Source organism: Centrocercus urophasianus, unplaced genomic scaffold (assembly GCF_019232065.1).
Source record: "Centrocercus urophasianus isolate 14NV4802_14NV808 unplaced genomic scaffold, USGS_Curo_1.0 seq_13, whole genome shotgun sequence".
In the NCBI taxonomy this organism is placed as follows: Eukaryota; Metazoa; Chordata; class Aves; order Galliformes; family Phasianidae; genus Centrocercus; species Centrocercus urophasianus.
In genome coordinates this window covers 13,537,334-13,560,957 of record NW_024884475.1, presented here as the reverse complement: position 1 = coordinate 13,560,957, position 23,624 = coordinate 13,537,334, and the positions used below count along the sequence as shown (strand labels likewise).

At 42.9% G+C, this 23,624-nt stretch overlaps 1 protein-coding gene across 2 annotated transcripts in view; it reads right to left on the bottom strand.

Moving 5' to 3' along the window:
- CPEB2 (cytoplasmic polyadenylation element binding protein 2) overlaps window positions 1-17,818 on the bottom strand; it is a 52,863-nt gene extending 35,045 nt beyond the window's left edge. Inside the window, exons 1-3 of one of the 2 annotated variants that reach the window (XM_042812497.1) lie at window positions 16,517-17,818; window positions 14,097-14,375; window positions 3,217-3,307 (exon numbers count right to left, since the gene is read on the bottom strand). In XM_042812497.1, coding sequence (XP_042668431.1) covers window positions 3,217-3,307; window positions 14,097-14,375; window positions 16,517-17,818 — 1,672 coding nt within the window. The remainder of the gene's footprint in view (window positions 1-3,216; window positions 3,308-14,096; window positions 14,376-16,516) is intronic. The other variant, XM_042812498.1, reaches the window with a different exon arrangement.
- Between the last annotated feature and the right edge of the window lie 5,806 nt (window positions 17,819-23,624).

Genomic DNA, 23,624 nt, shown 5'->3' with positions numbered 1-23,624 from the left:
AACAGTTCTATCTTTGTTCTAACAATATTCTGGTATTTTAGGCTCACTTCCACCCTTCTAAGGGTTAATAAAAGAATAAAAAGGACATTTAGGAACAAAGGTGTAAAAAGGAATTAATTCAGCCTTTATTTACTTTGGTTTAAGTTCTAATGATTGGAATGGGTAATCAACTACCATTTTACAAAGTGGATTTTGAGAAAACAACTTGGGAAGATTAGTTTTAATAGGATCAATATCTTTGCCACAACAATTAGTGAATTCAAGCACTTCTTCCCTCCTAGACTACCTTGAAATGTCTCACCGAATTCCAAAAACCCTTTATTTTGGTTGTGTCCGTAGCTAGACTAAGCTTCATCTAAGAGAAGCTCAAACTACACATCTGTAAACAACTTTTGGCAGGCATAAGGTTAGCTTTCAGTGAATCACATTTGAAAGAAAGGTTTTTCAAGTTCATGAAAAGCAAGAACTGTGAAATCTGAGTTTCTTCTAAAATGAATCTTCAAATGCAAAACCTGGAGCTGTGAGCTAGTGATACGCACTGTGTCTGTTCTGCATTGTGCAAAATCTGAGACAAGATGCTTAGTCATAGTCCAGATATTGTAAGCAGCTAAATCCGAAACACGTGCTTAAAATTCCAGGGACTTTCATTTTACTGCTGTGGTCAGATATAAAAGATGCATTGTTTCAGTGTGCTTAGATTGCTGAAAAACGTGTCACAAAAATATTCTCTAGTTATAAAAATATTCTTTCCTTACAACGAAGTATGCTACATATTAGTAAGAATAAAAATATTTTCAATCCTGTGCATTATGCAAGCAGATATGATGGGCTCTTATTTAAATGTCAGATTTGCTGTAGTGAAAAGAAATGCCACAGGGACTGAAATAACAAAATCAGTGTTTCATGGTTTGTTAAAAAAAAAAAAAAAAAGTTACAGTTGCTAGGAGGCTACAGAAATGCCAACTAATGGTGACTAAACATGAGAGGGATAGAGAGTGAGTGAGAAGCTATTCTTGGATGTGTTTTCTGCTTCCCGCTGCCAGTCAGTAAAATCAATGAGGAGTATTTCCCTTGTCTCACTGCTAAAAATGTAACCATTTTAATTAAAATAATAACTTCCAAAGGAAAAAAAATGCATCTTCATCAATCTATTTAAATAATAGCACACGATTACTCCATTAAAATTCAGCTGGTGTGTGCATTGTTCTCTGGCACTCAAACAAAAAAAGAAGAAAAGAATTTCCTTTGAATTCATCGCTATCTATGGCTTCCATCTGTTTTAGTTCAAACAGAAAACTTTGCAGAATTTTCACTGGAAGGGTATGATGGTAAAACTGTTAAAAGAAAAATAAGTCTGTCAACTATAGACCGAAACCATACACTCGTGTCCCTAGAAAGCTCAGAATAACTATGGAACCTTCACTGAGTTTTTCAAAAATGTCTATATATGGACATATTTTACTTCATCTTAAAAGCTTTGTCTTGCCTTATTCTCACTAAAAAAATAGTACTGGAAAGATACAGTTTTCACATAGCGTATCCTAATGAAATATGATGAGAAGAATAAAAATAGGGCTCTTGTGTGTTTACTGTGCCTCTGAGAACTCTTCTACATTATAAAACCAAAATGAAAACAAGAGAACTGGTAGGGGCACAAAGCAACCACTTCCATTTGTCCCATCGGTGTGCACAGAAGAAGGGAAGAAACAGGCTGGTTTTCAGGCACGTGAGAGATGTCACTGGTATGTTATAATAGAGGACACACGCTCTCTAATTCTAGTAACGATCCTGATGGTAGACCTGGGTTCAGATAACAAAAAAAACATTGGTCCTGAGTGTAGTGAATTCGTTACCTTGTCTGTGATGACATGCATGTGCTTTCAGTGCACAGCTGTTACCACAGGGTTAACATTCACAGGTTTCAACCTCTTCGAGTTACTTTGTAATGTAATAAAGATGCAGACTGGACAGAAACTGAACTTACTGGTAAAACGTAATGATAAAATCGTTGAAATTCAATTCTTCCTCTGTAAGTATCATGAAACAAGAAGTCAGATTTAAGAACAACTAACAAAATTTAATTTCAGCTTCCAGTCTAACGGAGGAAAATGAAGCAGCTAACCAAATGCTACGTACTTACTGATGCTTAGCAGAGATTTTTAGTTTGGAAAGAAAAAATGCAACACAAAACCTTTTGGCTTCACGCTATAAATCTTCAACTGTTACAGGCTGTACTACAGATCTTCCAACTGAACACAGATCTTACTAAACAATGAATAGACTCTGTCTTCCACATTACAATAACACACACTTCTATGTATAACTTCAATATATATTAAGCTTAGGGACCTCTAGAATTGAAGTATGGATGGGGGTAAATAACTGCATGAATAGAGGTTGTTTGCTTTTTTTTTTTTTCAATTGCTCCAATACTGAGACAGAATTTGGCATAGCAACTCTGAAGTCTTAGATAGTTTTGAAGTTAGACTGTGTCAGTCTAGTTATAGCACCACAAATAAAGTAGTATTTGATAAATCCAAATAAAGCTGTTTGAGCCCTACAGTTCAGTGATAAACCCCTTGTGAGAATAAGTATAGAACAACAACTTAATACAATGACTTACTGTACAATGAACAGAGAAGTTAAAATTGAAGGTCACACATATTCACTATTTCAGCAGAGCCCAGAAGAGTAAGAGGAACCCGCATTCTAAAGCAAAGTGTACTTCTGGACCTCTTAGAGCTAACAGAAACCAGACAACTCCATGCATTAACATCTTTTGTGAGCTCTGAAATTGACATCATTTTCATATCGGCTTCCACCGCAAAGAATAGGGAAGACTCGCTGAAAGTGTTTTGATTCTCCTCCCACCTCCTTTTGGCTTGCTGCAGCAGATCTGCGTGTCTTTATAAACTGAGGTAGAACTCCTTGCAGCAAATAAGTCAATTTCAGATAAACCTAGCTACGAATTTTTTGGGCAGAGGAAGAAAGTTGGAGTGGGAAGGAATTAATACCTGTGAAGACACTAAAGCTTAAATTTTTAAACATCTGTAAATCCGTATTTTCAGGAAAATGCAGATTGAGACTGACCTTCTATTTAACTTGAGAAAATAATTCATATTTTAATACGAACCTAGAAACTAAATTAGCAAGCAGTGTTAATTCAAATCCGCAGAATGGATGACCCTTTTTTCTTTATTTAGCATAGTAACATACCTTTAAGTGGATCATGCTCTGCTCTCATAATGTCAATAAGGGAGTTTTCCAAAGAGTGCATATTCAGACTGTCATACATTCTATTTCGATCCTAAAAGAGAACAAAATCCTTAGTATTGGAATACAAATTCTATACTTTTTTTTTTTAACAGGAAATTTGATAGGAAGACATAAGTGCCACCTAAAGACTATATGCTCAGATACTCTGAAGATGGATAGCAATACAAAAACTTAAGGTATATTAATTTATTAACAGTAAGTTTAATAGTTTAATTAAAATGTAAAACTAGAAATGCACTTCAAAGAACTCCCCTGTATATGCACTTTGATAGACTGTTTCTTTCAGAGGATCTGCTTTAATCAGTTCTAAAGATCCACAGCAGAGCTCAACATTCAGTGGTTTAATGAAGGAGGCTAATGTCTCAATTTAATTTAATGCAGAAGTTAAATAGTGAGTAAGGTCCCAACCTTACTCAGGGATCTAGAGGAGGAGATGGACAGCCACAAATGAAAGACAGCATTTTCTTGGTGCTTTGCTAAGTATCTCTCCTAGGCACGCCTGCCCCTGCTGAGACTGCACTCCCTGGTTTCTGGGTCATTAACCTGAGACCCTTCGCATGCAAAGACATGACTTAAAAATGGTCAAAGCTAAATGGTTCAAGGTTGGAAAATTAAAGCTAAACTATGAAAGAAAATGTCACAAAGCTTACTAAAAGATTATCAGCCTTACACAGAACATTTTTCTTTTTGCAAGTGCTAATAAGAAAAGTTACCAGAACGCCTGATAAATATTTTCACTGAATAGAAAGTATTACAATAAATTACAAATATTTTCACCAATTTAATGTTTAACTCAGACATTTCGTCCTGCATTTTTAATGCCTCAAAATTGCAGAGATAGACGAAAAAAAGGATTACTTGAAACTTCTTTGGTCTTTTTGGAATACCTTCAGAGACTGAAAATAGTTTGCATAAAACCTTAATCTCCTCTACTTGCAAGGCTTCTGGCTGGCCTGTATCATACTTAAGGTACGATTACAGGATTTTATTATTATCTCCTCTGTGATTGCACTACAGTAACTCTGCAGAGTTAGGAACACACTGCACCTACCTCATGACTGTTAAAATTCTTTAATGCTACAGCCAGTACATACATAATAGGACAGAAGGGTTCTGACCCATATTTCCCATGACAGTTCAACAGAGTTGAGATGAATTCAAACTATGCCCTTCAGTAAGAAGGAACTCTTCAATAACAGGGCTGAAAAAAAAGCAAGCTTTGAAAGAGATGCTTTCCCTGAGTCAGAAACCATGATCTGTGAACAGCTCTGCGACACCAGCCATGATCAAACTGAAACATGACTTTCACCCTTCTTTGAAAGGTTAGTCAATGTGTCATAACATTAGAATGAAGAAGATGCTGTCTTTATAAGCTCTCCCTCCCCCCCCATGCAACTGCTAAAAGCAGTGGATTTTTGTAGCTATCACGGAACGAAGACAGTAGGATAAAAAGTCTGCTATGTTTATTTGAATGGTTTTTTTTTTTTTTTTTTTTTTTTTTAATTGAAACCTTAGGATATTCTAAAAGAAAAAAAAAAATCACTACATTTCATCTCCTTTCATGCCCCAGACTAAGTGCCACTGACAGCTTGAGGTGATTCGAGTATGAATGAGTCTCCTGTAGTATTTGAGTTCACAGCAACCTCATTTTGAGACTACTAGGCTTTCATTCAGTTCTCTGGTTGTCCTAAGCAGAAGCAGAATTAAAGTGAAATGACTCATCGGCTTTCATGCCCTTGCAGGTTTATTTTTCAATAGCAACCTATGAAAAGAAGCCGCTCACTAAAGCAAACCTGCTTTCAATGGAAGGTGTGAGCTGTGACAATGCTGCATCTGATCCCTACTGTCCCTCAGCAACAAGCACTCAGAAGACAACACAGTTTTTAAGGAAGTCTTAAATTCAGCTGACTTCTGTACTTGAACTGTAGGCAGTAAATGCTCTTGCAAAACCCAGTGCTGAGTAAGCAAAACGCACACTTCACTACCTTTGTAGCCTATGAAGTAAAAGAACCAGTATTTGTAAAACAGAACAGCACGTGTAACAGCTCATCTTCGGTACAGGCTCACTCAGGAAAATTTTCTCATTTTTGATCATGAGATAGATGACCATCTGGTGGTGCCCAGTACCAGAATGGGGCAACAGACATGAACTGAAAAACAAGAAAAGGCACTTCCATGCTGCACAGCGACAGAGCACGGACTGCCTAGAGGCTGCGGCATCTCCTCCTTGGGGATCCCCAAACACTGCCTGGATGTGGGCCTGAGAACCCAGCTCTGAGTGTCCCCGTTTGGGCAGGGGTTGGGCCACGTCTGATGGATGCAGACATCGCTGCCAGCCTCAGACACTGTGACTCTGTAAAGTGCCACTAGCAGCTGTACTTCAGCTTTGCTTTGGAGAAGCTTTTAAGCAAGAACTCTGATATCGGTAATACCAGCTCACTTGCTTATAAAACTTGAAGAAAAGGAAAAATAATGAACAGCAAGTTTGTGGCATGGTTTAATATAGCTTCACCTTCACATCATTCCATTTTGCAACTTTTTTATTTCTAAACTGAAAGGTTGCGCGCTGCTGGAAGCAGAAGAAATAAGCTTTCCTCATTCACATTACACTGCAGGCATTTCATTTCTCTGAAGCTAATAATAGTTATTTGAATTGTATTACTTTGTTTCTGGCAGTGAAAACATAATACAGCCATGCACTGTACAATATAAAAATGTTGTGAAAGTGCTAAAGTAGAATTTAAATACAGGCAATACAAGTATTACACTCTGCTACCTCACTACCACCATCATGCTTGTCCTTGGGTAACATCAAGGTGGTAAATGCTTCAAACTTTTAAGATGTATTCCACCTCAAAACAATCAACTATTTCCTATAAAACAATGCTAACTGAAATGCTACTATCTCTGAAGGAGTGAGATGTCCTTCAAGGAAAAGGTTACTTCTAAATCTTTGGCAAGTAAGGCTTTATAACGCTTAACTGCTACTTTATGTTCCCCAAACACGTACATTATATTTTTAAAGAACACAAGTATAATCTATGCAAATATAAAGCTTTCATTTCAAAGCAGAACTTAAAAGTATGTCAATAATGTAGGTCACATCCGCAACGGCTTTCTAGAAAGTTCTACTGCAGAAAAATGCCTACAATGCTCTGAAGGGGTACAAAACTATTACAGCATGCTCAGCTCCATCAGGAAACTTGCACTATGATTTTCATTAATCTCTGTGACAAGCATGAAAACTCATCTCCCATACATACGAAAGTAGAACTACTCCCGTATTGTTTTAAAGGTCTTTCCAGGTTGTTTTTGAAGAGTACTTCTTATCCACCTTCTTGAAATAAAGAAACTAGAAGATTTATTAACACAAAGGCACCGATACCCAACCGAACTGCATGTTAATACACATATATTTCTAGGCTGTCCTGATACAAAGAAGTCCGTTTTCTTCCCCAACGATGAGTTCCTGCAGAATATTTTGCATTTCCCTCACCTCTGTGGCACATCAATCCTGTGCTAAGCAGCAAATAAACCGTGGCTGTGTCAGAAGGTCCATGCCTCAGTGGAATGTCACAGCACAACACTAGCCTTTCCTAGAGCTGATAAAGTTAACTACTCCCAAGCACTACATATTCTCACACTAGTTTCATCTCCTTATAACTGTAGAAAGATTTGAATCTTGCCTGACCTAGTTTCCAATTACAGAATCAGATCTCTGTGCACACATGGAAGAACTGAAAAGGAATTCTAAAGATTCAGAGATACATAACTGATAGAAATTGTCACCTCAGAAGTTAAAGCTCGGTAAGCAAATTTACAGAAAAGTGGTACTTATTTTCTATATGTACAGAATTATGCGACATAGGGGATGCACGAAGTATTCTATCCAGAGGATGCAGTCAGCCCTAGGACTCTCTCAGTGTCATGCAAAACACAGATTTCAGATGTACTCCCCTCAAACATCTAAATGTGGAATGAATGGCAGGAAGTCAGCTTTCTCTGAAGAGCCACTTTCATCACTGAGCTGTTGAATAAATCATTTTTCTTAGTACAAAGTATTTAGGACTTTATATATATCCACACAATTTATGCAAAGACTATTCAGTTAGAGCATTTGCAGAGCCTCAGTGCAGTCACCTCTCAAAGCTTTATATTGTCACTTATACATAAAGTAAATACAGACGTGGTCAGAAACTATTAAATTACAAATACGATTTTGCTAATCCTTACCACAAACTCTAAAAATAGATGCTCACAGTTAAGCAGCTAAATACCTCTGAATTTCAGGCACATTTGTTAAAGTACTGATCTGTAAGAGTTCTTGAGGTAAAAAATAGGAATTCCGACATAGGTAGTGAATTCAGTAAATGCTAATATCTTTACAATATGTTACTTTGCGTGTCCCTTCACGTTCTGAATAAATGTAGCACTATCCAACAGGGGCTAAAAACAACTTACAAGTCATAAAGCTGCTAGTCAGGTTAGAGTACAGCCTTGGCAGCTGCAAAAGAGACTCTGTATCTTTGACCTTGATGATTTAAAAGCTCAATTAAAAAAAAGGAACAACCAACCACCTTATTCTTCATCATTCCCCAAAGTGAAATGTTAACATGCTTCCATTTTTATTTTTGCCTTAAAAATGATCTGAATAAAAATACATTCTAAGACCAGAATGTAACAGCTAATCTAGTAGTAAAGTACCCACAGATTAAAAAAGTAAATGAATGTAGTCCATTGCTCAGTGTTAACATTAGGAGTAATAATATAACAATTCAGTATAATATATACTTTAAGATGTCATCATTTACTAACATCCAAGCTTTGAGTCATTCTCTGTTTAGTGAGGACATACTGTAATTGTAAGCCCATTGCTAAATCTCTGAATATCATAAATGAGAAATCCAATACTAAAACTTAAGACTTACTACAGCTTTTGCTCTATAAAAAAAGGAAGGAGAAAGCTTTGAAATAGACATGTGAAATTGCTTGGTTACTTTTCACGGTGTCATTAGTGGTAACAATGAACTGTAAGGTCTTGTAGACATCTGAGAACAGTCAACTTGACAATGTAAGAATTTTGAAGTTAAAATGACAAAAATCAGCTGTGTAAGCTAGCTAAATAAGACCTAAAATACACTAAGAACAGTTCTTGTGGCAAAGACATGCCTACTTTGCAGATATGTATTTAAAAACAACAACAGAAAAATCCCAACAGCATTTTACTGCTTCCACAAGGGAATACTTCAGCTCAAGAATATACATTCATGAACTGGCAGCAAACCAGACACATTATGGAGATGATTAAGAGCTTGGCAAGACTGACTTACAAGGCAAGACCAGAAGGTTTGTGTATGAATAGCTTGGACAACATGACTAGAAGATCATTATATAAGACATTTGAAAGGGAAGCTTTTATCCAGAATTACTGGAAAATCTCCTTCAGCTCACTGCTCCCAAAAATATCTGGTGGCTGCTCTGCCCCTGGAGACATCCAAGGTCGGGCTGCAAGGGGCTCTGAGTGACCTGATCCAGCTGTGGGTGTCCCCATTCATTAGGAAGTTGGACTAGATGACCTTTTGAGGTCCTTTCCAACTAAATTCTATGATTCTGTATCTATGCAGTCTTGAGTACTGAAATATAAAGATATCAGAACATACAGTAAATGTGCTTTTGGACAGGTCTTAAGTGAGAACACCCATTTTAACTTCAGTCAACTGTGCTTTGGCACAGTGAACAAGGCTAGATATGCTACTTAGTATACCAACGACATACATGCCATCATAGCTGCTAAATATAAGTTTAATCTTCCTGATTTGAATTTTTGCATTAATTGAATGAAGTAAGCAGTTCAGTAACTAAAATAAATTTTAATAATAAAAATTCTTAGTTCAGAAAAAGATAAAAAAGCATGCACACATCTACGTTATACATACGTAAAACATTCGTTTGATTATCCATGTAGTCACCAACACTGTTTATTCAAAAGTACTGAACCTGACGTTAAGAGCCTGTCAGTAGACTATTCCCTCCAATCCGGAATATCCTCAGTATGGTCCCCAAAACGCAGAGATCTGGTTTTGTGCATAAGCTTTAGTGATATTTAATCATATCCAGGCACTCAATCTATTGCATCAGAAATCCCAGAGCACTGTTTTGTCACAGGTGTTGCCTCAGTAAAAATAAACCAGAAAAGCCTGACTTATGAGTGTTCTCACATTCATCCGTAGACTAGGATAACTTCACAAGTAGATACTTTCAAGGCCTTCCACATTTAACCAGAGCAGCAAAACACTCAGCAGCACTTCTGAACAAACTGATCACACTTTTATGAGTATAAATATGGCAATTAAGAACCTAAAATGAAAAAGTTACTCTTCAGCTAGAATTGGCTAGTATGTGTATCATCTGGGTAGCTGTCAGTTAAGACATGAATGCACCTTTAATAAACCATCTTAAATTGACACTCAGAATCTGAAATTTTCTGAGCAGAGCTGACTGTAAGACAGAAGCAGTGTGACAACAGCAGAAATTAATATCCAAAACTAACACCTGCTGGGAAGTACAGTTCTAAAATTCATTTTACTTCAGAAGGGTTTTTGTTTTCTTTGGAACTTCAGCAAACTTGAAAATAAATTGAAAAAGTAAAATCTGCATTTCTCAGAGACTGTGCCTCACCACAGAACCCCCAGCTGGAGAGCTGCACTCAAACGCAGAAGAATGAAGTTCGGCTATTAGGACCATGAACATTACATGTACTGTTTGTTTGAACAAACAGGAAGGACAAATCAAGGTGAAAAACACCCAGACATGCCATGCATTTCCTGAATTCAAAAGAAACGCAAACTAAACTCGTATTCATTTCAGTTAAACAGTGTTTTTTTTTTTTTTTTTTTTTTTTTTTTTTTTACTAGAATGAAAATTCTTATTGAACTCGCTGTAGCTTTTCATAAGCTTACTTGCAAAATATTGAGAAACATTAAACTTTCATCAAAATAGATTTGTACACAATTTTATATAGATACACACACACACACACACACACACACACATACATTTTCCTCCTCCAATGAATGTAAATAGGAAAAAAGCACGCACAGACCTCTGGCTTCCGTGGTTACATTTCAGCCATGGGAATGCCCAAAGCATGCTTTTGGGAAAAATCAGTACTAGGGATTACAAATGTATTTCTAAACTTTATACCTACGTTCAGTTGTGTGTTTCTTTCTTTCTTTGGTACTGCCTATGAGAGAATAAAGCATCCGTACCGCAAGACTGAGCTGGAATTCAGGACGGTACGCAGTCAGCAGTAACAGGTACGTTCTTCTAGAGAATTAGGTTACCTAAAAAAGGAGCCTGGGTTCTCTTTAAGGAGAGAGAAGTAGGCTACTGCATTAAAATGCCTAAGTTAGACAGTGTAACATGCACTTCTAATTGTTCCCCAGTGATTCCAGCGCAAGGCAATAATCCCTTTCCTATGTGGAGTACCTGTAATGGTACAAGCAGTGTGACAGAACTAAAACTTGTAGACACAATTTCACCCGTGAGAGAGCTTTAGTCAATGCATTTTATGTTATCTTAAAATCTTAAGGGGGAAAAGGAAGCTTCTTACAGAAAATCACAAAAGCTGACCGTTGATTTATACATGACCAAGTCAAGCCAGAGTTGTCATGATATTTTAACTAGTTCTATTCTAAAAAACACAAAAACAAACTAAAATCGCCAACGCGCCTTCATAATGGCCCTAACCAAAAGCAGCCTTACTGTAACCAGTATGGCCACTGAGAATGCAGCTTCACATGGAATATCCTTCACCTCTAACTATGAAGTACTGAAAATGTGCTTTCATCTGTTCACTGTATGATACAGTTATCAGTAATAAATTATATTAGTTGTCCCTGATACGTTAGTTTAATACCAAGAAATATTGCTTTCATCACAATTAGCATCAGCTCTACATTGGGAACCCATCCCCAAACACCAAAGAAGTTCCAAAAGGGTAAGCTTTGAATTTTTGTACAATTTCTGTGCTGATCATCTCACTGACACTGAACATCAAACTTTGCAAAACTAGAGAACTTTCACACATGCTTAGCAGAACATGAGTGACCTGCAGAAAAGTCTATCTGCGAGAGCACTGGCTTTTCTACAACTGCTAAGCCCGGGCTAACCTGAAAGCTCTAAAGCAGCTAGCTGAAGATTGGAGGAGTGGTGCTTTACCCCCTGCCATGCAAAATGATGACTACAATTAAAACACTGACACGTGGTCCCATGGAGAGGTATTCTGCAAAGCTGTGAATGATGCAGTACGTGTTGAACAGGCCTGTGAGGCTGCAGTCACTCCCTGGAAGCTTGAAAGTAACAGGGAACTTGTACATACGTGTAAGTGCTCTGCAGTAAGACTTTCAAAATGCCTCAAGTGTAATGACTTATTTTTGAGTGTCTTCAGAAACGGCTACTGTACCTTTAAGAATCCTCAATCGAAATACCTCAGCCTTTTATGGAAGGAGACAAGCACAGTACAAATTAACAAGATGGGTGTTTGACAGCACCACAATTGCCAACACAAGTCCTGATGAAAAGAAGCACGAGCTCTAAACTCTATTTAACTTTTCATTGTGACTTCTAAAATTTAGCAGTCATTACAAGGAATCAACCATAACAATAGTATAAAAACTGAAAAAATAAGAACACCACTTCAACGTAGCAAAATAATTTATGGAAGCATCTAATGTTTCCACAATAGCAGTAGGAAGCCTTCAAATATGAGTATTTTTACTGATTTCTGCAGCTACGACTTCATACACGCAGGAGAGATTGACAGATGTAAAACATAAGTACAGTTAGACAAGCAGCCCTATCTAATTGGTGGCTCTGGTGTTCTCAGAGAGAGGAATAATGAAGTGCACCCATCAGCTCCCTCCCCAAAAAACACAAAAACTTCATAAATTTATTTTCTAGAATAAATTTCGTTTCTAGAACCAAATTTCAAGCTTTCTTCCCTACCTTAATATATTGGAATGCTTTAAATTATAGTTGGAATGCATTTTTGTTTAGACAAAAAATGAATTCATCTGTATTAGATGACCACAGCAGATGCTTCTTACAGTTCAAAGCAAGCATCATCCTGCCTTGTAAAGCATGCTGAGGAAGTAAAAATATATTCACCACTTGTACTTGCTGCCTATGAAGTCCAGTGGATACATCACCACAGTTTCCACATATGATGGTGTTCATGTCTTTAACCCAATTCCTTAGGCTAGTATCTTGAAAAGACACTTCAGTGTTAACTTGCAACTCTTCCTGAAGCACGCTGCAAAGCACCCCCTACCTGTAATCTGTTTTTCTTAGTTGATCAGGTTGAAAATGTAAAGAATGGCTATTTTTTTTTTCTTTTTTTTTTTTTTTTTTTCCCCCCATCTTTTAAAAAATGAGAAAAAAAAAAAAAAGACTCAACCAAGATCTTCCAGCTAGCAAAGCCACTTAATGGAACAGGTCTTCACAGAATGGGTAAATCCTCCCAAGCTTTCATGCCCAACTTCAGCATGGCCCAACCCCACTGTCAGGGGTGCCCCATGAATACTGCCAGTATCAGCACTCACTCAGGTAGTCAGCACATTGCTTCTCATGCCAAATAGAACTCCACCATGGAAATGCTAAGAAAAATAGAGACCTTAGTGGGAAATCTGCTCCCTAAGAACACCGTTTTGCAACCACTACAGCCACATTAGGTTCAGGTGGCTAACTGATGGAGTACATCTATACAAGTTCAAGTATGATCACAACAATGACAAATCAAAACTCTGAATCACTAAGCATGAGACTTAAGAAAACAACTATAATAGCTGTATGTTTCTTTACCTCCACATTCTAATTATTTTCCTTCCATGTAATACTTTTTACTTTAGCCAGAATACAGTAGCTCTGTGTAAGACAGACTGAAGCTGATACAGGCGTGAAGAAAATTAAAGAACGTACAGTATTCATGGACTAATCTACTACTTTAAAATGCATAGTTTCTAAATCAAGTCGCCCAAGCTCTTTTTTGTAACTTAGAAGAGTAGCCTAGAAATTGTTTGAATGGTAACTGAGATTTGGCATCCAAAATAATACAGTTTCCAGCTATCAAGAAATGGTAACAAATAAGGGAATCCAGGCAAGCGCATAAAGAATAAAATGGGATCCAAACAACAATGGATGAGGTTGCAGTTACGTGACTTACCTGAAGTCACACAAGAAATCACTGGCAAAATTCAGAATTCATAGTACTGACACATCTGCCTGTTATACACTTCTAAATCACAAGGCTTCTAGCCGAAGCATAAAAGCCAAAGCTTAATATTAAAGTTGCACGAATGCAGAGGCAGCAAATCTTCCTAATACACAAAGATCAGACTAGAAGACCAGAAAAAGACTTCTATGATTAAGATTCAGAGCCGCCTGCGAGGTTTTGCAAGAAAATCTGTGTACAAGGATAAGCGAACAAAAATAAAGCCACACCCAACTCTAAATCTTCAAGGGATTTATAAGAATGTGAGTGTTATGATAAGCAGAAAATACTTGCTGGGTTAAACATTTCTGCTCTTCTATTGCTGCATTTCCATCTTCAGCGATAGACAATATTCTTAGTTAACTGTAAGGATCATGTACTGCTCAATACACTGAAAATCTTGGTGCTAGTTGCTACCAAGAGTAAAAATTATACATGAACACAAATGCCAAACAGTATCAGGACAGTAACCACTGCTGAATTCTACTTTAGTGAATGCAGACAGATGCTACGCAGGACTATGAACACACCAGTTACATACCATCCTTACCTGCAAGGGAAGGAGAGTATTACTGTTGTTGTCAGTTCGGAAAACATTATCTTCAATCCATGATTTTGGAGTCAGTGATGGAGTGGAGCGAGTAAATTTAGGTGGAGCTATGACATTACCAGAAAAGGGTTTCTTCAAAGGAGAGATCTGGTTCATAGTTCCTGGAATTCCCATGTTTCCAGTTCTACGATGGTCTCTGCCATGCATTCCTCCCCAGGATATATTTCCTGTGCTCCAGCCACTACTCTGATTGCTCCAGGGTGACTGCTTCAGAAGAGGCTAAAAAGAAATATTAATTCATATTATTTTGAAAATAATTGAAAATGATTTTTCTACTTAAGAGCAAAGAAACACTAAGCAGTCAATGCTCGAAGATTCCTATAAACTTCTTTTTTTCTGATGTTGTATTAGATCATTATTGAGGCCAAGTATAAAATGTAATACAGCCACAAGAAGTTGCCTTATTGAAACTCTCCCTCCTCTACAGGCCCTGTACTGGCAATTTAGGTTTTCATCCTCACAGGAACTGCCAGGATCCTTCATATGTATGCAGAGAGCAATCCCAGGGTTAAATACGGCGTTACAAAAAGGATCAGGCCATTAATCACCTCACTGATACACTACTTCATATTTTATAGTAAGATATCTGGAAAAAATAACACAAGAATTTCAAGTTGGTCATTTTATGTCAGTGACAAGGAATTCAAAAATTAAAATTCTGCTTCATTTTTTTCCCAATATTTTGAGTATTGCCATCTCAGTACCGTCAAAGTATTACCATATAAGAGCAAAAAAGGCACTGATCACTGTGCAGAGAATCTGTTTGAAGAGCTATCTTAACATTTTCACATTAAAATGCATTATTCTGAAGCCACTGCTCAAGTATTTTCGGAGTCATATACTGGACTATCTCTGGAATTCTGCAGCTCACTCTCTCTTATAAAAAGATTCTTCTCCCTACTTAGAAGCGGTACGAAGTATTTCTGTACCTCAACCACTATGCTCCTCAATATTAAAAATGTAAGCTGTCTTCAGAGCAAAGATTCTACAGGGGAGAAGTTTTGGTTCTCGTGCTAAGGACAGACCCCGGCAGCCGCTGTACCACCAAGAGGTGGACCCACTGAGCCCAACTGACGGCACAGAGAGGATTTACCTTCGGTGTTCTAAACCCGACTCCTGGAGGAAAGGCTTTTCTCACCACACAAACGGGTGCGGGGTGGATGTTCTAAGTTAAGTTTAAAGCTGAATGCAGCGCTTCCACCTCAAAGGCTGCAGGTAGCCCTTAGCTTGTAATTTCAGTAACTTAAACATTTAAGGCACATTGACATGTTATGGTTTATACAGAACTTTCTGAAGACAGAGCTGTAATACCCTCTCCGCATGAAAACAAACAGAAAAACACTAAGGCCGTTTTTGGTCAGGTAATCAAGCAAACATCCCATTCTGTATAATTACAGATAATTACGCTGTAGAACTTGAACGCTTCGGCTGGAATTTTGGGAGAGGCCAGCGTTGTGTTGTGAAACAAACCTGAGGAGAAAATGCCAAACGCCAGCATGCCTCTAACACTGCCAAGCTGGGCTGTCACGGGCACAGCCTCGGGCTGCCCACAACTGATAACGATCGAGAAAGCTCTCCTATGGTGCGGGGACGCCTCCGAAGAGCGCACAGATACTGAGGAGAACCACCCCTGCACCACCACAGTCCAAAGTAACTCTGTGACACCTCAGACAGGATCACTGCATCGGGGTTATGAAATAAATTCCGTACAAACCCACCTCCACTGTTTTTTTGGTTTTGTTTTTAACGGACAGGATTTGCGTTACAACGAAAGAGAAATGAGGGAGAGGCCCGTGCCACCCAGGCCTTTAGGGCCAGCAGGCGACGAGCGCGGCTCTGCCGCTCTCTGCCTTCCAACAATCACTATCCTGTTCCAAGAAACAATACCAACTACCAGCCGAACATCAAACTGTCACAGCACGCTTCGTTACAACCAGCAGCGAAGCCAGGCAGCCCGAAGCACTGCCCCGTCCGCGGGTGCAAACCCACGCCATTTCGGGATGGGCGCTGACAGCCCCGGCGGGGCGCGCGGTGCCCGCAAGAGCTGCGGGCGGCCCCGGGCGGGGCGGCCAGGGAGCGGCGGGGCGGCCGGGAGCTGTCACGCGCATTGTTCGGGGCGCGCCGCGTTCTCCGCATGCCGACGGGGAGGGAGCGGGGCGGGGGGAGGAATATTCCGCCGGCGAGGCCCCTCCGTGAGGCGAAAAGGCGTCTCCGGGGGCGCGGGCGCAACGCGCCCCTCCACCTGCCCGCCGAACGGGTGGGGATCGGCGGCCAACTGCCTCCGCCCGAGCGCCGCCGCCTCCCCGCGGGGCCGCAGGTGCCCTCCCGCGGCGCGGCGCCCCCCGCTCCGCTCCCGGTACCTGGTGGTGGTTGTAGGAGTTCCGCTGCTGCAGGAAGGCGGCGGCGGCGGCGGCCGCCTGGTGTTGGTGCTGGAGCTGCGGGCTCACCGGGGACCTCCGGTTCTGCTGCTGTTGCTGCTGCTGAGGTAAATTCATCTGCGGCGGCGGCGGCGGCGGCGGGGGGGCGGCGGCCGAGAAGGGGCTGCTGAAGGGCCCGGCGCACGGGTTGTGAGGAGACACCGGCGAGAAGCTCTGGAAGAAAGCGGGGTTGATGGACGACGGGATCCCCGGGTAGAAGCTGGTCTCGGACTCCGGGCTCGGCGGCGGCATGGCGCTGATCTGCCCTCCGCCGCTGGAGACCGGAGGCTGCTGCGTCTGCTGCGGAGGCGGCGACGAGGTCTGCACCGACCAGGGGGTGCCGAAGCCGGGCAGCGGCGGAGGAGGAGGGGAAGCCGCCGAGGAGGAGCCGCCCCCGCTCTGGTGATGGGGGCTGGGGATCTCCGGGCTCTGCAGGCTGCTGAAGCCGGAGCCGAGCCCGCCGGGCAGGAGGGTCCCGGGGCTGCCCAGCAAGTGGCTGTTCGGGGGGGACTCCATGGGGGGCGGCTCGGCTCTCGCCCGCGGACGAGGAGGAGACGGCGGCGGATTCACGCAGGAGGCGGCGGCGGCCACCCCCACATCGGGGTCGGCGGGCGCCGGTCCCCCCGCGCTGGAAGGGGCGCTCCGCTCGGAGCCCGCCCGGCGCTCGGCGGCGCTGAGGGGCCCGAGGCTCGGCGGCGGCTCCGGGGGGCGAGCGCCGAGGAGCTGGAGCTGCTGCTGCTGCTGCCTGCGCTCCTGCTGCCGGTACTTGTCAGTGGGGCGGCTGAACTGCTGCTGCTGCTGCTGAGGGGGGTGGCGATGATAGTCGGGGGGGTGGCTGCCGCCGAGCTGGGCTGGGCTGAGCGGCGGCGGCTTCAACTCTTTCCTCTTCTGGCTCGGCGGAGGAGGAGGCGGCGGTTGCTGCTGCGGTTGCTGCTTGTTTAAATCCTGCTGGGGGCCGAGAGCGGGTTTAAAGTCGGAGGAGGGGTGGCCGGGAGGGGGGTGTCCCGGCGCGGGGCCGCTGCCCAGCCTCTCGCCGCCCGGCTGCTGCTGTGTCACCACCGGCGGCCGCTCCTCCTGCGCGCCGCGGGGATGCGCCGGGAACAGCGCGGAGGAACCGGGCGCGGTGGGTGAGAAGGGGCAGGAGGAGGAGGAGGAACGGGAGGCGGCTGCCGGCGAGGGGAAGGACCACGGCGGCCCGGGGCTGGGGCTGCGGCTGGGGGCCGGCGGCGGGCCGGGGTCCCCCATGGGCCGGCGGGGCTGCCCCGGCCCCACGGAGAGACAAAGGTAATTAACCTGGGGCGGGGGCGAGCGCTGCCGCAAAGCGCTGTGCGAACCTAAAAATAGCCACTTCCTACAATAAAGCCTTTTTCCTCGTATAACCCCCGCTATGCTACATACGGAAATCGGATCGTTTTGATAATAATAAATAACCCTTTTTTGTCAGCCCTCCCCACCCGCCCCCCCGCTCCACGACAACCCCTCCTCTAATTTTCACGCACTGCCCCCAAAGGGGCACCCCTTCCTTTCGCAGCCGCGCCCGCACCCCGGGGCTCCCCGAGCCGCTACACAACACCGCGGGGCGCTCCCGTCCCCGGCCGGCCGCCGGTCACCGAGCGGGGCGGGCGACAGCCGGCCGTACCCCAACGCTCCCGAGCGGGACTAACACTCCTCACCGCTGCCCCCGCCCCCGATAGCGGCCGCCGGCCGGCTGCAGCCCCCTTAAGAATGCCGGAACATCCGTCATAGTCGCGTCACGGTCCCGCCCTCCGTCCGACCTTGGTAATGAGCCGGCGGTCCCGCCTCCTCATGAATAATGCACGATCGCGAAGGAGGGGATGCGCTCGTTCCGCCGAACGACGAGCGCCGAAGGTGGGCGCTACCATTTAAAGGGCGCGGGGAGAGGAGAGCGCCTTTAAGCGACGCCCCGAAAATGCGCAGGCTTTCGACGAGGCATCTACCCCGAAGCCGGAAACAACCAAAATGGAACTATTTTATTGTGTCCGCGGCAGCCGGTGCTTCCGCGGAGGGAGGGAGGTGCTGGGCACCCGAGCCGTGGTTTCTTCCGCCGCCCCGTGCCGCACCGTCCGGCGGGCGGGGCGGCCCGCCCCTCGTTTGCATTGACGCAGGCGGGCGGGCCGGGCCCTGGCGGCACGAGCTGGGGGATGTCGAGGTTGGGCCTGGTCCCGGGCTGTGTGCTGGGCTTCTGCTGTCAACTGATCCCCACCGTGCCCGCTAACCGTGTTCTTCAGTGCCACATCTCCACGTTTCTTGAGAACTGACTCTGCCATCTCCCTGGTCAGCCTGTTCCAAGGCATCACCGCTCTTTTTGAGAAGAAACTTTTCCTTACGTGCAACCTGAACATCGTCTACAAAACCAGTGCACTCAGCTACTCCTCTTAAGGCCTGTACTCCAGACCCTTTGCCAGCTCTGCTGTCCTTCTTGGGACACGTTCTAGGAGACCTCTTTGAGCCACATAACCAATAAACTGACCCAAGGAAAACCAAGGCTAAGGCAGGCCTGAGGTATCACAGAATCACAGAATGGCCAGGGTTGGAAGGGACCTCAAGGATCATGAAGCTCCAACCCCCCTGCCACAGGCAGGGTCACCAACCTCCCCATTTTATACTAGACCAGGCTGCCCAGGGCCCCATCCAATCTGGCCTTGAACACCTCCAGGGATGGGGCATCCACCTCTCTGGGCAGCCTGTTCCAGTACCTCACCACTCCCACAGTCGAAAATTTTCCTCTGACATCCAACCTAAATCTCCCCTCCCTCAACTTAAAACCATTTCCCCTTGTCTTGCTGTTATCAACCCTTTCGAAGAGTTGATTCCCCTCTTGTTTGTAGGCTCCCTTTAGGTACTGAAAGGCTGCAATGAGGTCACCCTGCAGCCTTCTTCTCTCCAGGCTGAACAAGCCCAGCTCCCTCAGCCTGTCTTCATAAGGGAGGTGCTCCAGTCCCCTGATCATCTTTGTGGCCCTCCTTTGTTTTGCCCTTTTTTATGGTTCTGGCAACATGGCTTTTAGCAACAGTGTTGAACACAAATAAGTAGCTGCAACTATAGGTGTAATGCTATTGCAGATGTAGATATCCTTGAAAAGAACAAATTAAAGGGCCTCCACTTGTTTGCTGTAACTCAGTGATGAGAGTGGTGCACATCTGCAGAGTGAGTGATAGCACACTTAAGAAGGGTCAGTGTATGCCTGATTTATCCTACTTCTCCATAGGCATCTATTAGTGGCCTCTATCAGAAGCTGCATGGCTGCTTTCCATTTGGCCAATGGATCTTTGGCCTGAACCAGTGCTTTAATTATTAAATCTGTGTTTATTACATGTGTTTAAACTGTAAAGGAAAAATGTTTAGTTCCACATATCTACAGTCTTCTTTGATGCAATCATGTTCCTGTAGACAGGAGTAAGCCTGCATGGGTGTGTATATTTAGATATCTGTGCTACCTTGCGAGCTTGCCATGCAAATACATGTGCAGCATAGAAAACTAATTGCTATTTTATTTTTTCTCATATTTCAGTTAATATTTCAGAATTGTTCGTTATATTGGCATCCATTCTGTTTCAGGAGCTCTGCAGCCATCTTACAAGTAGCAAAAAACAGGGTACAGATCAAGGCCCTGTTGATGATGATTGCATGCTGAGTGAATGCTGCCTGCCGAGTGATGGTTGCTCCCTGAATAGCGAGTTGCTTCATGGCACAGTCCTCATAAACATGGCTTCAGAGAGCTGTAGAACTGGTAGGACCCAGCTTCCCCTTGCCTTTGTGTCACACGCCTGACATTTGGTTATCTGCAAACCTGAACAGAAGCTGTCCCACACCTGGGGCATTTGCTGGCATCTAACAATGGTGAAGTAGTGCTGCACTGTTCACCCTTATAGCCAGCTGCCTGTTGCTAGCAAGTAAGGCAGGAACTTCTTTGACTGCAGTATTTGTCCCCTTGCCTGAGTCCCAATTCTTGCAATTCTTCTAATAGAACTGTTGTGGAGTTCACAAGTTCTTTTAAATCAGTTGGAAGACAAGAGTACTCACATCCTCTGTGGCAGCTTATCTCTGCCATGGTAGCTATCTGCCCCAATCATGCACACTTATTAAAAAACTTTCATGGAGGAAATCTCATCTATTTTTAATCGTATATAAAGTAACCATCCACTCTGAATTAGTTGTCTAATCTTCTGCAAACAAGAGACAGGTGCTACCAAAGTAATGATTCATCTTTCCCTAGTACAGGTACATTTAGAGAGAGAAACCTCATCTCTCCTTACTGGTTTTGAGGAAAGCTCATGGCTATATCCTGTTCAGGAGCTCTTTGGTGCTCATTGGTCTTGTGGTACAAATAGGCTCTTTGACTCTGACACAAGCAAGAATGGCCTTATTGAGTCAAACCATGCATCCTTCCAGCTTTGTGTCTACCAGCTCCTGCCTCTGAGAGCTATGAGCCCTTAGCTCGTTTGCTGGGGCCACAAGTTCTAGCTTCTTTATCAAATCATTTCCTTTCAAGAAGTCATAGACCCAATTCTCAGAGTTTTCTTTTCCCTCTCCACTTCTTAGTTCTCCACTTGAGCATGTGTCCTTCACACTCCAGTGCTTTATTTTTAATTCTTCCTTGTAATCCTGTTTTCTTTTTTTTCAGCTGTCCCTTTCCAGAGACCTTTATTGGATTGGGCAGTAGGAAAGACTGTCTGAAAACACATGCCTAAATGGATGTGTAGGAAACTTGACATGTTTAGCCAGTTCTTTCAGCTACCTCAACTGTTTGCAGCTTGGTGGTCTGCTAGATTCACCTTTCCAGAATTTAGGTGATAGTGGGATACTTGGGCTCCTCATTCTAATTTCAGAGCAGAACCTCTGTCCTGGATGAGCTGAGGGAGCTAGAAGGAGTCATGCAGCTCCGGTAAGTGGCTGAGAGGAATGGGTGTCAAGCCATGTGCAATATCACTGCCTGTAATATGTGCATGGAAAAAAGCAGATGTGGCAAAACAAGCTGTCGGATAGGTAAAACCATATATACCTAAGTTATGGTTCTGGCAGCCATTAATCATCCTGCTTCTGTCTATTCACTGTAACAGACATGCCAGATGTCCACTTCACTTGGGAGGCCCATGCAGAACTGAGGCTAACAGCTCTCCAGGGTTTGTCAGCGCAGTAAAGACGATGGCCATCTGAGTTTGTCTTGCTGTGTTCTGCATCATCCACTGTGCATGAAATTTTGTGTGCCAAGTTGAACAAGCAATGCTATAGAAGAGAAAGCATAAAGACAAATCACAATGAGCTGTATTAAGACAAATCTGGTAAGCTGTAAGGGTTCCAAAGCAGCTCTTCTGGCTGGAACTTAGGTGGCATGAAAGCTCTCGTTTAGGCAGTACTTCTGAATTGTACCCCTGAGTGGTTATTGCCTCCTCTAGAAATTGCCATGCACAGCTTAAGTTCTTTCCTTTTCATAAAACCAGGAGAATAACACCTGCTATTGGCCAGTGTTAGGGAGACAGTATTATTATGTGAGACAGAATTTTGGCCCATCATTCTGCTTTTCTGCTTGAACAAAAAAACCTCTAAACTTTTAGTACTTATGAAAGCTGGAAGGGATTGTGCTGAAATACTGCCTTCCTTGGAGCGGCCAGTGGGTTTAACTTCTTTAAAAATGCAAGTTCTTGGTGTGGAATCTGTACCTTTTTCTAATCAGATACTGCTAAGGATGTGTTATAATTTTGGGGAATTTGTGATCAGTCATGAAATGGATAAAAATCAAACTATGATATGTAGACTTCTATGTATTTGCAGAGCTATTTCAGTGCTTCCTCATTTTGTAAGTTACCACAGACACCAGAATATTGGGAACCTAGCACATAAAAATGAAAATAACTATGCTTCCAGAATCAGTTGTTCCCCTCCCATTTGTTTTTTTGGAAGGTCCCAGTGGCTGTGATTTTGAATATAGGCCACAAATAGCACGCTAACCTAAGAATTATCTTTGCTCTCATGCTCGCATTCCAATACTAAAAGCTGCTTCTCTGGGTTTTTTTTTCTTTTTTTTTTTTTTCTCTTCCATGTTACAATTAAAAGCAAACATAGCTACAGGTAGTTAGTACTAACTTCAAAAAGCCTTTTTGTTTTGGAGTGGCTCAACACAGAGAGTATCTGTGGCTACTTGTAATGCAACAAACTCTTCTTTTGAGAGCCCACAACGTTTATAGGTCTTTCACCACTTACAGTGATTTACTGCTCTGTTTGACCCCTCTTCCAAGGCTCTGCAGCTACAAGAAAACATTTTTTTCTCTGCCATTTTACGTTCTCTCTTTTCCCATCTTCCCTGTGGTTTGTTCCTGGGCACCTTTTCCAAGCTCTGTATTTCAGTAGTGCTGCCTGTCCTGCCTCATTCTCATGTGCTCTGCTGGCAGGTGTGTCTTGATGTCACCTGTGGTCAGGCTGTTCAAAGAAGCACTGTCTCCTGTCTGTGGTCTGTGGCATGTGTCTGCTTCATACATCAGCCTAAGGTTTGAAATGAGCCTGCATATGCATTCCAGGAACAGCACATTGTTCTAACTGGTAACAAAAATACATGACTAACGTGCTTCTGATAGAGCCGCTTCCTCTTAACCTTAAAGTTGATTTTTGTTAATGACTGCTTCCTCCCATGGAAACATGGAAAACAGTCTGGGACTGCTGGTTGTTATTCAGTAAGAAAAACAGATGATGAAGTTTGACATTTCACAGGAAAAAGATGTCTAAAGGTTTATATCAATGTGTTTTATTTACTGTTTTTCTGTTCTTGATTTTTTTAAACCCTGATAACAAAAATCATGCATTGCTGCAAAGGAGGTGGGCAAGTCTTTTTTAGCAGTGAGCAGTCTGTTGAGTCACAGTAACATACATTCTTCTCCAGTGCTTTTTTTCTTTAACAGAGATTGTTCATCATCTACATGTAAAAAATATGAAAGTAAACTGCTGTTTGATCACTGTATGTCAGAATAAAATTAAAAGCAGAGAGAAAACATGACATGAGGGTTTGACATAGTTTGCTTAGTTCTGTTGTTCCTGT